Source organism: Mus pahari, chromosome 14 (assembly GCF_900095145.1).
Source record: "Mus pahari chromosome 14, PAHARI_EIJ_v1.1, whole genome shotgun sequence".
Taxonomy (NCBI): domain Eukaryota; kingdom Metazoa; phylum Chordata; class Mammalia; order Rodentia; family Muridae; genus Mus; species Mus pahari.
The window spans coordinates 14,640,548-14,658,716 of record NC_034603.1 but is presented as its reverse complement, the minus strand read 5'-3'; the positions used below and the strand labels follow the sequence as shown (position 1 = coordinate 14,658,716).

General features: G+C 47.6%; 1 protein-coding gene across 3 annotated transcripts in view; it reads left to right on the top strand.

Moving 5' to 3' along the window:
- The window catches only part of Cyfip2 (cytoplasmic FMR1 interacting protein 2), a 119,588-nt gene that overhangs the window by 97,518 nt on the left and 3,901 nt on the right, over positions 1-18,169 (top strand). For all 3 annotated transcript variants that reach the window (XM_029546424.1, XM_021211866.2, XM_029546425.1), the window contains 4 exons: positions 7,235-7,307; positions 8,102-8,196; positions 14,898-15,136; positions 16,658-16,805. In XM_029546424.1, coding sequence (XP_029402284.1) covers positions 7,235-7,307; positions 8,102-8,196; positions 14,898-15,136; positions 16,658-16,805 — 555 coding nt within the window. The remainder of the gene's footprint in view (positions 1-7,234; positions 7,308-8,101; positions 8,197-14,897; positions 15,137-16,657; positions 16,806-18,169) is intronic.

The following is an 18,169-nucleotide window of genomic DNA, read 5'->3' as shown; positions in this document are numbered from 1 at the left end:
TCTTTTTATTGCCTTAAGACTTAAAGCCAGATGTGACTTAAGAAAGCTCTCTTTTTGAGATTAGTTTCAAAAATGGTCATTTTCTTTCAACCCAGGAACAGAGCTTCATAGAGTCAAATGCCATTTTCCACATAAATCTGACATCGTGAGGGTCACAAGGACGTTTTAAATATAAGCACAGTGAATCTTTGTGATTTGCTGTAGCTAAGAGAAGCCACGTCCTCTGCCTCAAAGACTCAGCACATGGCAAACATACTGGATTTGGGCATTTGGTGGAAGTCCTTCCGGCCCCTCAGTTTTAAATGAAGTATATTAGGGAAAGAAAACGTTAAAGCAGAAAGCTGCCCAGAATTCACCTACAGACCCTTTGAAGACTTTTGATGTGAGTTCCTTACAGTAAATCAGTTTTGGATCCTGACGCCAAATGCCTGTTCACTTTTACTTAATTCTGCTAACAATAAATAGCTGTACAGGAGGCCTGGGTCCGGTTAGCTCTCTAGGCCTCCCTCACCACAGTACATTAGCGGGCATCCTAGGAATGATACGCTTTAGTGTGACACTTGGTCCATGCAGATGGTCCTGAGAGCGATTTTACTCGTGAGCTCCTCCCTGAGCAACTTCTGCAGTCCCCATATGAGGCGACGTGGACTCTTTCTCTTCTGAGACAGGGGTCTTTCTGAATACGCAGGGCTGGCCTCAACTCCTCTTGTGCCTTCCCAACTCTGCATTACTAACGTTGGTACCTGCTCTGGCACCAAAGCATTTCTCTCTGTAAAGTCGTTTCTTGCTTTAGAAAACTCATTCTGGGGCTGGACAGATGGCTCAGCGGTTAAGAGCACTGATTGCACTTCCAGAGGTCCTGAGTTCAAATCCCAACAACCACATGGTGGCTCACAACCATCTGTAATAAGACCTGATGCCTTCTTCTGGGGTGTCTGAAGACAGCTACAGTGTACTCATATATAATAAATAAATCAGAAAGAAAGAAAGAAAGAAAGAAAGAAAGAAAGAAAGAAAGAAGAAAAGAAAAGAGAAAAGAAAAGAAAAGAAAAGAAAAGAAAAGAAAAGAAAAGAAAAGAAAAGAAAAGAAAAGAGAAAGAAAACTCATTTCGGGGGATGGGGATATGGTTCTGAGAATAAGGTACACGTGGGAGAAGAATGAAGACCTGAGTTTGGATCCCCAGAGACTGGATGCAGGAGCACACATCAGCTGCCCCAAAGGTCCTACAATGATGGGATGGGAGGCAGAGACAGGAAAATCCCCAGAAGCTCATGGGACTGTTGTGTGTAGCAGTCAATAAGATCCAGTGGCTGAGGCTAGAAAGTGAAGGCCAACATCTGAGGTTATTCTTTGACCTCCACACATACATCACCACACAAATGAACAGGCACACAACACACACACACACACACACACACACACACACACATGCACTGTCTCATGCACAAATATATATGCACACAAAAGACTTCACATCATGGTTTTTAAAAAAGCTACAAGAAATGAGACTAAAAGAGCTAAATCAAATGAGACGTTGATTATATATTCCATGTTGCTGAGAAGTCTTACTTTTAGCTGATCTCGGTATTTGTTGTTGAAGGTAATTATTAGCAGTGGGACCTGGCTTTTTGTCTGTGATTCAGAACAGTCACAACCATGGCAACAAACTATACCCCAGGACTTTGCATGGAAGGTCTAAGGCTATTCATCCTGTAGCATTGGAGGAGGGGAAAGAAAACCAACCAGGAATCAAAAGAGTTAGGAAAAGAGGTCATGGGTAGTTACAGTAGTTACACAGCAGGAAGATGCAGATGCAAAGTTAGGAAAACTTGTGTTTCTCCCAGCCACCTCCACCTAGCGGGAGGATTCTCATGTAGCCTGTACCTCAGAGCCCATTCTTTTATCTCATTTGTAAAATTCGGCCTCAGCTCATACTGAACTCTGCCCCAGCTCTCTGATTGTTGACCAGGAAGTGTCAGCTCAAGGACAAGAAGATTCGAATGAACTGTGAAGTTGTTCAATCCAGATTAGAAAGAGGCCATGTGGGACCTACAGGTGGTCCCAAGAGAACCTTCTGCTGGCCTCTGTTTTCCCACAGGTCACAGCTAGATGACTTGCTTTTCAGTTGGGAGGGGGAAGGGGCTCTTAGGGAGAAAACAAACCAAATCTTTCTCATTGTGCTCAATAGGGGAAATACCTAACTCCTCTGAGGGTCACCCCTTTTCAGGGCAGAGCTGAGGCAGGAGCATGCTGAAAGGAGTCTTTACTGAGCCAGGTGTGGCAGCACACGCCTGGCATCCTGGCGCCTTGAAAGCAGCGGCAGAAGAATTCAGAGTTCAAGGTCAGTCTTACTTACATGAGATGCTGTCTCAATAAACCAGGAAAAAGTGACAAGGTGGTTGGTTGGTTCTAGTGGTGGGTAGGTAACGTGTTAGCCCACAATGACACAGTCAGGGAACATCAAAAGAATCTACAAACAATTATAACTCAGTTGTGTTGCTCTGCTTTAACACTGCCAGCATGCTTCTCATCATGCCCTCCCCCAGCTCTCTCACTGCCTCCCTCCCGCTGCTGCAAGGGTCCAGCCACGTGGCCGAGCCTTCTTTGGGTAAAATGGCCTTACAGGACTGCATCAGCACAGGGCCAGATCCTGCTGTCCTTGGCAGCCACCAGCTTGTCATCATGTCACCGCCACCGTCATTGTCACCACACCCCACATGCAGGAACTGTCTAGCACAGTGACTAGATTCCATGACTCACTCCTGGTATGAAATGCCCAGACCTTCAGTGGCCACACTAACATGGATGCGGATGGCTGTGCCCTTCCTTGTATACACCCCAGCTGAAGCACCTATAGAATTGCACCCGCTTGCTTGTTCCCTCCATTGGACTTAGAAGGTCCATGTGTCGGGTCTGCCCCACCCTCTGCTCCTTCTCCAGCACCTTGTAGAGCCTGGAGCAGAGTCCATCCTACTCCTGTGTGAATGAAAGACTTAAATCCCGTCTGCCTGGCCTCCATCCTGGGGCTCAGTGTGTGGGACCGGATTTCCATCTCCTGGGTGGTATTGAACTTCTGTACTTGACATTGTTCTCCCTGATCTCTTATGTCCCATGACATTCCAGTCCCAGACATATGACAACCCCTCTGAGAAGATTCTTTCTTGGTCGGTGATTGCAGGGTCATTGATTGGCTTTGCATCAGAAGCACAAGCTATGGCTGGAGCTTAGTGCGGGCCCTGCAGAAATGGGAGCAGTTTGCCAGGTTTTGAAAAAAAAAAAAAATGCAGTGGAGGCTTCTAGAGCAGTGATTCCCGACCTGAAGGCCATGACCTCTTGGGGGTAGGGGGTCAGGAGACCCCTTCACAGGGGTTGCCTAAAACATATATTCACAGTATGATTCACAACAGGAACACAATCACAGCTACGAAGCAACAACCAGCGACACCGCCTCCCTCCCGCTCCTGAAACCTGTACGCTTGTGTTAAATCGCAGCAGTGTGGCCTTTTTAAGAAAATAATATTTATGTTTTGTTCTGCACCTGGGACCTGCCCCAAGTGTAACCTAAAACAAAAGCAAATACTGATTGCAGCACAACTACATAAACACCACTCCTATCGATCAGGAGAGACCAGAGGCTTTCAATTTTTAAATTACCTATTGCTTCAGACTTTTTTTTCCTTAAGTTTAGTTTTCAGAGCAATATATAGTTGATGTAGAAAATATAATGATTATATACATAAATTTTTTAAGTGAGTGTAGGGTAGAAAATGTGTTTGTTTTTTTAAAAAAAAAAACCCTCAAAATTTACTGTATGAAGCATTTGTTAAAAATATCTCATAGTTCGGGTTGAAAAGAACTTATTTCTATCACTAATAGAGAAGAAGCTTCCAGGCTTACATAGGAAGTCCCGAACTCCCAAACTCAAGAGAGAGTCTATTATGTCTCCTGTTTCTCACATGTCTGCACACGCGACTTAAAAAGAAAAAAAGTAAGACAGGGAGACAGGGTTTCCTGTAGTTCAGATTGGCCGCTGACTAGGCATGGAGTCAGGGATGGCCTTCAACTCCTGATCCCCCTGCCTCCACCTCCCGAGCGCTAGGACCCAGACAGCACTCTCTGACCTAAGCAATACCCCCAGCCCCTGTATCTTCACCTTTATTCTGCGATTATTCATCACTTGGTATATAACCAGCATTGTGCTCATCTTTTTTGGTGGTGTAGTGAAAAATGCAGTCCAATATATAAAGGAAGGTTGTCTCTGCTTTAGGGAGGTTGGATCCCAGTAAGAGGTAGGTCTTCATGAGTCATGTGGAATATAAAAATGCAGACGGAGAGCTTAAATTCTGAAAGGAGAACAAATATGATTCCCAAAGGATGGTGAGTGGCACGGGGCCGGGGGAAGGCAAGGGGCCCCTAGAAGTATCCTTCAGGGGTGGTGTTGAAACCGAAAGCTAGAGAAAGGAAACTCACTAAGTAGAGGAGAGAGGTGGGTTCGAGAGCTTGCTGGGAGAAGAGACCAAAACTTCTGAGGAGGACACACGGTGGCCACCGAGCCAGGGACACTGGTTAAGGACGGACCACTGCGGTGTGGGATTCACAGGCCCAGAAAGGACCTTGTCGAGTAGGGAGTGGCTTGGTAGGCTCCGATAGATGCTTTGAGATACTGATCAGAGGAGAGAGAGGCAGGCCGTCAGCCCAGGCTCCACAATGGAAGCTTGTTCTGTCCCTCACACAGGCCTTTGTCTGTGCCCATTGGCCGTTTCTATCTGTGGTAATGATCTCAGCTAATGAAGAGCAAGCAAGCATCTCCCACGCAAGGTGTGTAGCCACCTCGCTATGCAGATGGATAGTTAACTCCTCCTCTGGGACCTTTCTACTTCTGTCAGAAGGCTACTCCGTACTTGCCTTCTCAACTTTCCTGGCCAAACAGCACTGCAGAGCAGAAAGCTCACAAGCAGGATACCCACATCCAAGATTCCCTAGGCCGCCTCTAGTTTGCAAGCTTTGGGTAGAGAGGGCTTCAGAGTGGGAAAAAGAAGTGCCCTGGTTTTCCCTGTAAAACAGCCCGAGTTTCTTCGTTCTTCATCTCCAGCCTTCTCTTCCTTTCTCTGAGCTCTCACGTGGCTCCTGAGATCAGTTTATCCACGGGAATGGAGCAGAATGGGAGGTTCAGACAGTGGACAGCCTTCTAGCAACGTCCCTAAGGGCAAAAGACAAGACCGTGCGACTGTTTGACTGGGTTATGACTGGGTGATGCATGCTTGCCTTAACCTAAGTATCTCCTCTCTGCTGAGCATGCAGCCTGCACTTGGCCCATGCCATTGGGCCCCACATGATGTCCTTGCTTCCCACCGTTTAGGATCGTGTGCAGTGTGTACTGTGAGTCCCACTATGTCTCTATCCCAGTTTGTTGGTCTCCCACGGCCTTTGCGCTGGAATGTGCTTACCTGAGTCTATGGGACTAGCTTCTGCCATGTCTTTCCTGTGCTTAGCCTGTGCTCCTTCCTGGGGATTTTTCTAAGTGACCCAACTTAACTCTCGCCTCCTTCTTGGACTCTCTCATGAGCGATCACTATCTGAAATTTTCTTTGTGTTCATAAGTCTTTACAGGGATTTAAATGGCATGAGAGCAAAGATCTAGTCTAACTTGTCCAACATCATATCTGCATAGCCTAGAACCATGGCTGGTATTCTATAAATATCTGTTGGGTGAATGGATGGCTAGATGGTGGTTTTCTCATGCTCGGATGACTATCATGTGGACAGATGACTTCATTTACCCATGTGGGGTAGCAAGCATTTACCTACTTAAGTAATTATTGATAAATTATTATCTACAAGGCATTTAATCCTAAGTGATTGCTGGGAGTAAGATAAAAAAAAAAAAAAAAAAAAAAAAAATAGAAAAAGAAATGTTTTAATAAGGCCTTGACTGATTAATAGTGTTATAGTGGCCAGGAAGGAAAGAGTANAAGGCATTTAATCCTAAGTGATTGCTGGGAGTAAGAAAAAAAAAAAAAAAAAAAAAAAAAAAAAAAAAACAGAAATGCTTTATTATGGCCCTGAAGGAGTAATAGTGTTATAGTGGCCAGGAAGGAAAGAGTAGAGCGACATGGAGCAACAGATGGGAGCAGATGAGATAAACAGAGAGGAAAATCAACATTCAAGGGACAGGCAGAAGAAGGACGACCTGCAGGGATGCCGAAAGGGGGACAGAAGGGATGCAAACTGATCTACCATTTTCCAGAAGGTATTTCAGGATTCCCCACTCGCTGCTGCTCTTCCAGATGCCCAGGGCAGGAGGGCTCCATCCAGATGGGGTTAGAGGCAGCCCAAGAGCCCCTACAGTCCTGAGTTTTCTCTGCTTCTTATCTCTCCTAAGAGTTAAGTTTGACTGCATCCTAGATCTCATCTCATGTGGTACCCACAAAAGAAAGGAGGGGGAGACACAGCAAAGATGCCTTCTCCAACTGCTCCCCCCCCCCACGTTGTCCTGAAACCAGCAATCAGAGGCGAGTCCTTAGTTAAGTCTGTCAGCCGTGTCTTTCCTTTAGCCTAACCGACTGTGCCCTCCCATCCTCGTGGTACAGGATTCCGTTTATTTGTAAGTGTGCTTTTGTGCGTAGCTTGTGTTCATCAAAACCTACATTCTAGGTTCTCTTCTCTGGCTGGCTGGGTGTCTAATGTGATGAAAACTAATACAGGGACGTAAACCTTTGCTCAAAGACAACAGGATTGACCAAAATGCACGCATATGCGCGCGCGCGCGCGCACACACACACACACACACACACACCACACACTAATGGTCCTCAGACATCATTCCCCAAGAGCAGTCCACCTTATTTCTCAGATAAGGTAGCTCTCAGAGTGGACTTGGCTAGCTGGCCAGTGAGCCCTCAGTGTTGTCTGGTTCCCCCATCCTTCATTCATCTTAACCCTTCAGCAAAATCCTTATACGGTGATGGTAAAAATGGTTTGGGCTCTCATGAGCTGGGCTAGGAGGCTGCAGATTCTCACGGTCCTCACAACCCATTGAACCAGATTCCGATCCGTCCTCATTTTGATGAGAATTAGACTCCCAAGAAACCAGTAAGTTACCAGGGTCACGCTGCTGATAAGAATACCCAGGACTTGAGCACTAGAGCCGGCAGAACTGGGGTCAAGATTTTAGGAATGAATTCTAATTTAATGTGACAATCATTTTCTCTTCCTCTCCCCCTGTCTCTGCAGTCTCAGGAGGAAGTCTGTGATTTGCTCCATGCCGCACCCTTCCAGAACATTCTGCCCCGCGTGTACATCAAAGGTAAGAAACCACCAGCAGCAGAAACGGCCTTCTTAGATTTGAATCAATGCCCACTTGTGTTGGTTTAAGTATGGACACGTGTGCCTTGGGATGCACGTGGAGGGTCTCTGTGGTTCACCACTCCGTGTGCCAGGCTAGGTGGCCTGCAAACGTCTAGGAAGTCCCCTGTCTCTGCCATAAGAAAGCTGGATTTACAGATGTGTATTACTTTGTCCAGCCTTTGTATGCTTCTAGAGATTTGAACTCAGGTCCTTGCACATTCCCCTACACTAAGCTCACTTCCTAATCTCCATCAACTCAGACTACAGTCATCCAGGGAGGAGCATAATGTTTTGGACGCCTGTGGAATCACTAAGGAATTGGAAATGGCACTCTAACTGGGTACCTTTATCTGATCGCGTTGCCTATTTTTTGAGATAAGGTCTGTCACTGAACCTGGAGCTTGCTGTATTGGTGAGACCAGCTGCCAGCAAGCCCTGAGAGCTCACGGTCCCCTCCTCTATCTAAGCCTTGTTCCTTCCAGGCTAGCCTTACTGTGTCACTCAATCTGGCCTTGAACTTGTTGAGTGACAAGGACTTCACCATTTCACTAGACAGATGGGTCTGTTATTGATCCAAGCGTATAAGGAGATAATCCCTCACGATGAATTCTCATCACAGTCTCCAGAACCAAGGAGAAAGTTCTGCACACTCTATCCAGGTTTGAGGGACACAGTGAGAGCATCGGGTCCTCTTGAGAAGTACCTCCCCACCCCCACCACACACTCATTTTCTGTCCTTTGCCCCATCCACAGAGGGGGAGCGCCTGGAAGTCCGGATGAAGCGCCTCGAGGCCAAGTACGCCCCACTTCACCTGGTTCCCCTGATAGAGCGGCTGGGGACGCCTCAGGTACAAACCCTGTAGCATGGACCCAGAGGATCCCAAGAAGAAGAGTTTGGGGTCCAACCTCCTTATTTTACTGATAGGGAAACTAAGGCACATAGAAGGGAAAAGTGTGTCCAATACCATAGAGCTGGAGAAGCTGGGACGAGGTTTCCTCTTGGGCTTGTGTCTTTCTTCTCTACCCAGTGCCATGAGCTCTGCTAAGAAAGAGGGAAGGAAGGCTACTTAAGGCAATGTCTATCACACCCTGGCCAGGTACCAGGAATTCTGCAACACTATCAAAACTAAAGCTCCACATACTGCGTCCACATTTTACATCTAGGTATCCTAAGAAGCTCAAGGTCAGGAGACCTTGGGGTCATATGGTTCGTTGTCTGTGAGATGCTAGTCTGACAGTGTGTAGCATTCCATGTAAGTGCTGTGAGGTGCTAGTCTGACAGTGTGTGCCACTCCATGTAAGTGCTTTGTGCTTGTAGATTCAGCATTATTAAATATATAATAATGGAAATGAAAAAATTAAATCTAAATATATCAACCCATGTTGCGAGGTCTTAAAGTTACGTTGTCACAGCATTTTCAAGCCCCCGCCCCCCAAAAAAAACTTCTGGACTGTTCCAAACCCAATTGTCTTAGTGAAGGTTTCTATTGCTGTGAGAAAACACCCTTACAAAAACAAGCTGGGGGAGAAAGGTTTACTCAGCTTACACTTCCATATCCTTGTTCATCCTTAAAGGACATCAGGGCAGGATCCTGGAGACAGGAGCTGATGCAGAGGCCATGGAGAGGTGCTGTTTCCTGGCTTGCTCAGCCTGCTTTTCCATAGAACCCAGGACCACCAGCCCAGGGGTGGCACCACCCACAGCGGGCTGGGCCCTCCCTCATCAACCACTAATTAAGAAATGCTGGACAGGCTTGCGTACAGCTCAGTCCTATGCAGGGTCCCTCTCTTACATGACCAGCTTGCATCAAGTTGACACTAAACTTGCCAGCACACCAGTTCACCACGACGGCAGCCTCCGAAGCAAGGTGGAGATAGAGACTGGGTGGGGGATGAAGAATCAAAGATGATTTGAGTTTTTCTATAATGTCCCAATATCGGCAAAGTTGCCCAAGCTCATGTTGAATCTGTAAAATCTAACTTTTTTTTTTAAAATGGTTACTATGGACACTGAGTTGGGTAAGGGAGGATGCCTGCCCTCGGAGCACTCTCAGACTCCGTCGGGAAGCAGGACAGAAGAGAAACAGGGGGAGAGGCACCAAAATGTCTGCTTCTGTTTTCCTTCAAGTTGATTTAAGGGAGCCTCCCATGTGGAGGCAAGCAGGGGATACGGGGCGGTACAGGACACTTAGAGATAATCCAGGGGCCACACCGACTACTGTCACAGTTCAGAAGCTAAAGCCACCCTTGGACTCAGGTTCAGCAGAGGGTAAGAGGTGGCATCTTTCCATAAGGCCGAGCCCCATCTGCACAGATGTCATACTGAGAAGCCACCACCACCAAGAGGCTCCCACTGTAAACAGTGGCTAACCATAGGAGGTGCTTGGGTCTTGGGTTCACAGCAGGGAATTCTATAAAGAGTCTTCCCACTCAGGGGGCAGCAGAGATTGAACAGAGAAAATTTTCTAAGATGATTTCCTTTTAGGGAGAAATCCCGCAAGCCAGTGGCGTGCTGGCGTGCCTGCCGCTCTCAGTGTCATCCTGCAAGCATCCAGCTCTGTAAGCCTGAGGGGGCCTGCCCTGCATTTCCTCCGCTCATGGCTGTGCATTCCTTCCCCGTTCTGCTGAACACCGTTTCCTTTCGACCAATAGAAGTTTCACTTTATCCGGTGTTTAACAAGACCCTAGTAAGAGAGGACATGCCAGTTTGACAAGTCACCTACTTCTCAAGGAATAGTCAGAGCACTACTGTCAGGTCAACCTGAAAGGATAATGGGGGTTACTAGGGAGTGGGGAACGGGGATGGGGGAAAGACCTTAGAGTGGGACTGAGGTCCACTGTACCCCGTTAATGTGTGTAGGTGATGTGTGAAGAAGAAAACTAAATTAAAATGTAAACTGGGGGCCAGTGAGGTGGCTCAGTGGGTTAAATCTGCTGCCAAGCTTACCAGGCCTGAGTGTGAGCCCCAGGACACACGTGATAGAAAGAAGGAAGGACTGGATGCAAGTTGTCCTCTGAGCTCTACGCATGTGCCAAACACACATGTGTGCACACACGCTGAAAGCTTGAACGCATAAGTAATAATAAATACAATTTCATCGACCCATAGGCTAAATCAAGAAATAAATGCTAACAAGTTGTGGACACTGAAGCTGGACAGCTAGGTGTTCTCTTCTGCTGGACCTTGTATGGTGTCTGGGTCAGTGACAGGAAACTGTCGATGGCAGACTTAGCGCAGGGAAGGTTGAGCGAACGAGCGGTGTGGCCATTGCCTTTATTTCTGAGCAAACCGAGGCGACCTGGTTTTCAGCCAGCACCATTGTTCCCAGCTCTCCCCTGAAGTATCACATAATCTCATAGGAAACGTTTTATCTCACTGCCTTCGTTTTCCCATCTCTGAAATGGGATGGTAGCTGTTCCACCTCCCGAGCTGGCCTGCCTTCTTAAAGTCAGTGTCTTTTCTTTTGAAGACTGTTATATCATTAACAGCTGGCGAAATAAATCATTTCCAAGATGACAGAGGGTCAAGCCACTGGTCAGGGAGGGAAGAGCTCTGCTGATATCCCACTTGGTAAAAAATCATTTTTGAGCCTTGTTTATTTTCCCAAGTATTCACTGTAGGTATTCATACCTTTTGCCTGTTACTGAGGAAACTTTGATGTTTGCAGAAAGGCTAGGGAATTTGCATACACACATGCACACACACACCACACATACACACATACACACACAATGTGGTACGGTCTGCATTTCTTGCCTGTTAATGAATAAACCAGAATTCCTAAAGAAGCAAAGGGCCATAGAAAGGAATATTGAGAAGCTATGGGTGGAGTCCGGTGTTTCGAGTAATCAGAGTTCTCCATGAAAAGGGGGGAGGGGGAGCTTGGGAAAGACCCCCACTATGTAGAACAGAAAGTAGGTAAGAACCCCTTTAAGCACCGTCCTTTACACATTAGAGCAAACCTCAAACTGGCCTCATTTGCACCGAGTACTAGCTGGCCTCTCGTTCCTGTAAAAAGTAAGTGAGCACTGGGGTGAGAGTCACTGGGCGAAGGGCTTTCCGTGCAAGCATGAAGACCTGCGTTCAGATCCCCAGCGCCCATGTGAAAACCAGGAGTGGTAACAAACCTGTCACCCTAGCAATAGAGGAGGGGACAGACGGACATCTCAGGGGCTTGCTGGCAGCCAGTCTCAACAGTTCAGTGAGCTCCAGGTTCAGTGACAGACCCTCTCTTAAACATAGGCAAAGAGATCAGATAAAGGAACACAAAATTGGCCCCTGACTTCCATGTGCACACACAGGCAAAGCACACGTGCATACACGTGTATGTGCACGTACATGTAAGAAATGTTACTACCAGAAAAGGCAGTAACAGACTCGCATTCAAATAACAAATATTCCAACAAACAGGAAAGGTTCCCTGTTGCTATCAGTCTGTGAAGTGGGACCCCCAAAGCCCAGGCAGTTTCTAATCTCTCTTTTAATTTGATAAAGACATTTTTCTTCAGAGCACACTGATAGCTGAGAGTATGAGGCATGGGTGTCACCTGGGAAGTTGTCTGGCCACTGTCCCTGAGACTCAGTCACTGTTATATAGCAAAAAAAAAAAAAATTGTTTTTGTTTTTGTTTTTTTTTTGGTTGGTTGGTTTTTTTGAGACAGGGTTTCCCAGTGTAGCCTCCTTGGCTGTCCTGGGACAGCCTGTAAACCAGGCTGACCCCGATCTCCCAGAGAATTCCCCCTGCCTCTGCCACCCGAGTGTTGGGATTAAAGGCGTGCTCCACCCCACCCCCCATCCAGCAAGCAAAACCTTTTAAAGTATTTACATTCCCTGACTCCCAATAAGGCTAGAGATTTATCCAGTAACGTAACAGGAGACAATGCTCACAAAATGTCATGTCCACAGGGAACTGCTTTAGAATTGTCCCGAGGAGTGAAGATTTGTGAACAATTGAAAACAACCCACAAGGGTAGAGAACTAAACACGCTTATCAGAGGCTGTTCTGGGATAGCCACCTAAAAACTATGGTACTGAGTGTATTATGGAAATGAGTTTTTAAATTAGAGATCTGTAAAGTAAAAATGTAATAGAGATGATCTGCTATATGCATGCATATATCCATATTCATAACTGTGAACAATCTACATATATCTGTTTTTTAAGAAAGCTCCTCTCTGGGTAGTGAGATAAGTGAAATAGTGTCTGTCTTATATGTTATTTAAAGTTTTCCCCAGATTTTACCCAGTGAATGCATATTACTTCTGTGGTTCACAGAAAAAAATGGAAGGGCAAACACTTCTTCAGGGAGAGGGGTCGAGGCCCCTTCGTTGGCTGTAGTGGACGGAGAACTGGGAGTCAAGCCACAGCTTTTATAAAATCATTTGCCAGTGTTTTCAAACCAGGATTCTCAGGTGCTGCCTGGTTCAGAATAACCAGGAAGACGGCAGATTAATTAGAATACCAGAAGTCGCCGGGTGTTAGTGCCGCACGCCTTTAATCCCAGCACTTAGGAGGCAGAGGCAGGTGGATTTCTGAGTTTGAGGCCAGCCTGGTCTACAAAGTGAGTTCCAGGACAGCCAGTGCTATACAGAGAAACCCTGTCTTGAAAAACCAAAACAAAAGAAAGAAAGAAAGAATACCAGAAGTCCCTTAATTTGCTGATAAGAACATACATGGGTCGTTTATCTACTGAGCATCTCCAGGGAGCCATGTTCTTCACATATAGAGAGCTGAGCAGAACAGAGCAAACACACCAAGAAACCAGAGTCAAATACTAAGCTCATGCTATCTTATGAGCGCTTTATCTAGAACTATGGCAGCTCGAGTAGTCTCCTGTGTCGTGAACTGTCTGCTGTGCAATCCAGTTGATTCTGCATGGATCAGGGTGCCCCCTGGTTCGTGAAACAAAGGTGTTTCAGATGTGTCCACCAACTCTTCCCCATCTTCTCACCTCCCTGCTTCACTTTATAGTTGTCATGACAACTACACTCAAGGGCCATGGTCATCACAGTCTCTGCTTCCTGATTTATTTCCTTCCCTGGATTTACTTAGAGGCTACCCTCTGTGGTTGGGGGAGGGGAAGGTCTCCAAGGAAGAGAGCTTTGAGGGGGAGGTCCATTGGTCCCTTCCAGCCCCCTACAGAAAGAGCCCCTGAGAGCCCTTCCTCCCACGGGGAGCTGATCCCACATGTGTGTCCTGTGGGTCCAGAGTCTCAGAAGCCAGCTTTCTTTAGCTTTGTTCCCAGACAGAAAGACCTGACTTTGACCTTAGTCTGTAATACGTGTTCTGCAGAGGCTTTCGGCACCTTTGCTCTTAGATGTCTTCACTCAGAGCACAGACCCTTGTGGGAGAGACGGTCCTGTTTGATGTGCCTGTCTGTCTGTCTGATTACTGGAGATGCAGTAGCCAAGACCAGATGAAACGCTTGTTTGAATTACTAATAAAGACCATTTGCCATTGTCAAAGAAGGGTTTCTAACGAGAGGAAATACTTCTCTGAAGTCAGCGGCAAATTTTAAAACAGTAACATACGTTCCTTCTAGCACATTCCACGGTACAGAACTATTTTAAAAGTGAAAAGCTCACCCATTTCCCGCAGCCCATCTGCACCCACGACTAATTTGACTCCTCCTAAAATGTTTTCTACCCGCACACCCTACGCATGCGCTGTCCATCTGTGGGGTTGTGCTGGTGTCTGAGGGCATTGTAGTAAATGTCATCGTCTCCAACTTGCCGAATTCACTTCATAATTTAATTTGTAGAACTAGGCTTTGGGCTGGAGAGATGGCTCAGCGGTTAAGAGTGCTGGCCACTCTTCCAGAGGTCCCGAGTTCAATTCCCAGCAGCCACATGGTGGCTCACAATCATCTGTAATGGGATCTGGTGCCCTCTCCTGGTGTGTGTGAAGAGAGCTATTATGTACTCATACACATAAAATCAATAAATAAGTCCTTAAAACAAACAAACAAAAAGAACCAAGCTTCACTGAGCAGAGCCCAAGCTCTGTACCTTCCCTTGGCTGCACCTCTGAGCTTCAGCTTCCTCCCTCCTGAGCAGAAATAATAACATTAGCAGTAGAACTGGACAGAGCCACCGCTCATCGGGAGCCTATAAAACTGATGGGAACACTTCTGACATCCGTGTATCTAGTTAGCCATCCTGGCCTGCATTACAAGCACGTATATCATACCTAGCTTATTAATGTGGATTCTGGAGGCCAGAACTTGGGTCCTTGTACTTGGCAGTGAGCCTATTTCTTTAGCCCCAACCAGCCTCTGAGACCAGTACGTGCTCGGATGATTTTTTTTTTTTTTTTAATCAGTCTTCTGTTGATGGGGCCTGGATTTTACTTGCCATGGGTGGCAGTTACCATTAGGCTTCCGTACCCTCAAGTTCTTGGGCTCAGTGCCCTGCTCTGGGAAGAGCACCGGTCCCAGAGAACAAATTCTAGATGTGGCTGGCACCAGCATTTGGGACTCTCCAGAGGAAGTGGGGCAGATGGGATCTCGGATATGGGTGATGCTGTGTTAACATATGCTTCCTGTCCCAGCAAATCGCCATCGCTCGGGAGGGTGACCTGCTGACCAAGGAGCGGCTCTGCTGCGGCCTGTCCATGTTTGAGGTCATCCTGACCCGAATCCGGAGCTACCTGCAGGACCCCATCTGGAGGGGCCCGCCACCCACCAATGGCGTCATGCACGTGGATGAGTGTGTGGAGTTTCACAGACTATGGAGTGCCATGCAGTTTGTCTACTGTATCCCTGTGGGGACCAACGAGTTCACAGCTGAGTGAGTGCACCCTCTCCCCTCCCCTGTACCCTCTCCTCTCCCCTCCCCTCCCCTCCTCCCTGAGATTCGCTAGCCAGAAAGGAGAACCGGGTCCAAAGAGGCTCAAACAGTGATATGTATTGGTCGCTGTGCCAGCGCTGGGCATGGCAACAGTGGACTGTTCTTGGTCTCCAGATGTTAAAGGGGCCAAACAGAATATGGAAGTACATATGTCAAGGTGTCTATGGGGCTGGTTGGAGACAAGGGGAGGATGTGGACGCCAGAGGATGGAGCTCGGTTGTCAGACTTGAACTTTCAGGCTACAGCTGATCCTGTAACAGTATATGGAATGGGGTCTGTGAAGGGGAATGAGCAGTCCAGGAAAATCAATAAACGGCTGGCAGCAGAACCCCACGAGTGTCAGCCTTTTGGCTCCTGAGCATCTGCCCCACCCCTGCAAAACTCCACTTAGGAAATGAGGAGCCTTTTGGGTCACCCACAGTCCTGTCAGCAGAGAAAACAGGAGCAGAGCCCCCTCTTCCTGCATCCATCTAGCTTCATACCGAGGATGGTGTGGCAGAGGTGACTGGCTGGTCCTTTTGGGACTAAAAGCAGGGAAGGAAGGGGTGGGGAGGGAAAAAGAAAGACCAGCCATCTGCACGGACTATGTCCTTCCAACCCAGTGATGCCAAGTGGGGGAGCTGCCCAGGGCAGGCTGGGTTAACCTGAGAACAAAGTAAATGACAGAAGAATGACCCTAGCGTCATCCCCGTGTCTCCTGGACATTGTGGCTTCCAGTAGGGCTTCTGAGAGGCCAAGAAGCCAACACAGCCTCCTCTGACTGGCCTCAGGTGACAAGCCATGTGAGTCTCGAAGGCTGATTAGAGTTGAGGAGAGAGCTCAGTGCAAGCCTTAAGGACCTGAGTTCTGTCCCCAGGAGCCATGTTTAAAAGCCAGGGGAAGAGCTGGAGAGATGGCTCAGTGGTTAAGAGCACCATACTGCTATTATAGAAGACAAAAGTTCAGATCCCAGCACCCATGTTAGATGGCTCACAATTGCCTGCTAGTCCAGCTCTGGGAGGACCTGTTGCCACTGGCCTCTGCCTCCTGTGAGCACCTGCATTCGTGTGTGCACATCCATACAGACACGTCATTAAACATACACACTTCAAAAAAGCCAAGTGAGGCATTGTGTACCTATAATCCTGAAACTAACGAGGCTGAGACTGGAGGATGTCTGGAAGCTCATCGACCAGTTTCACTAGCAATCTAGCCAGTGAGTCGAACAGACTCGCTGCATTGGCAAGCCAGCTTTAGGGACAGAGACTGAGAAAGCAAGGCAAAGTCCAATTGAGGATGATAACCTCCACCTCTGGCCTCCACATATATGTGTGGGCAGGAGGAGAGACAGAGAGAGGGAGTCTGCCTGTGCTTTCCTTCACGTGATCTCTTCCTCCAAGCTGACTGTTGTCTCCGTGGGGTAGCTGTACTTTGGCGAGTGCATTTTCCCTCGGCCTCTTACTGTTTCCTTCCCGACCCTAGGCAGTGCTTCGGTGACGGCTTGAACTGGGCCGGCTGCTCCATCATTGTCTTGCTGGGCCAACAGCGGCGCTTTGACCTGTTTGACTTCTGTTATCATCTGCTGAAGGTGCAGAGGCAGGATGGGAAGGATGAGAGCATTAAGAACGTGGTAAGCAGATGTGGCTGGCCTGAGGCGTGAGCTCTGGCAACAGGGCTTTCTTTAGGGAGGAGTAGGATAAGCTGCTTATGGAGGGTGAGTGGTGGCTATGCACAGACACTTCACAAGTTGGAGACATGCTCAGAAAAGGCCTGCCCAGAACGTGCTGTGACAGATTGGGTAACTCTGAGAAGCAAGCCTGGACTCCTGACCTCAAATGTCCCTTCCCTGATCCAAGCAGACCCTGTTGGTGCTGACCACCATGGCCACAGCACACTGGACACTACAGCCATGGCAGGCCCTGGGACTGGACACTACAGCCATGGCAGGCCCTGGGACTGGGCACTACAGCCATGGCTGTTGGGTGCTGTAAGGAAACAGAGCCTTTAAACTGAACGGCAGTGGTGGGGAGGAAGTCAGAAGTCTTCATAGAAGTTGGGACTTGGGTTGGATGATGGGCAGTACATGGGGCCTGTACTGCCCCATGTACTGGATGGATTCCAGACACGGAGAGCAGCTGCCACCAGGCATGGAGGCATATAAGTGGGTTGTTAACACAGTGGTCCTCAACCTCTGGTTGTGACCTCTATGGAGGACTGGGGGGTGGTTGAAGGCCCGTTTCACAGAGGTCACATCAGATATCCTGAACATCAACTGTTTACATTGCCATTCATAACAGTAGCAAAATTACAGTTAGGAAGTAGGAATGAAATAGTTTTATGGCTGGGGGGGGGGGTCCCAATATGGGAAGTGTATTAAAGGGTCACAGCACTAGGAAGGTTGATCTGTCTGGTCTAGCCCAGAGGAGATGCCCAGGAGGATGTAGGAGCATCCTTACAAAAAAAGAGGGGAGGGGTTAAGAGTTGTGGTTATAGTAAGTAACTATTTTCCGGTATCAAGTTCAGTGTTACTTTAAATATCCTCACAGTATCCTGCAACCATCATCCTCATCTCTCGAGAATTTTCATTTTCTCCTGCTGAAGTTTTGTGTCCATTTAAATGACTCCTCAGTGCCTGGCAGCCACCATTTTTCTTTCTGTCTCCATGAATATAAGGACTTTGCGTACCTTATGAGTGCCAGCAGTCTCTTTCCTTGTGTGACTGGCCCGTCACATTTCATAAGGCTCATCCACACCACAGCATGTCGGAATCCCATTCATTCATACACACACACACACACACACACACACACACACACACACACATATATATATATTGGTTTTTCAAGACAGAGTTTCTCTGTATAGCCCTGGCTGTCCTGGAACTTACTTTGTAGACCAGGCTGGCCTCGAACTCAGAAATCCGCCTGCCTCTGCCTCCCAAGTGCTGGGATTAAAGGCATGCACCACCACGCCTGGCAGAATCCCATTCTTTTA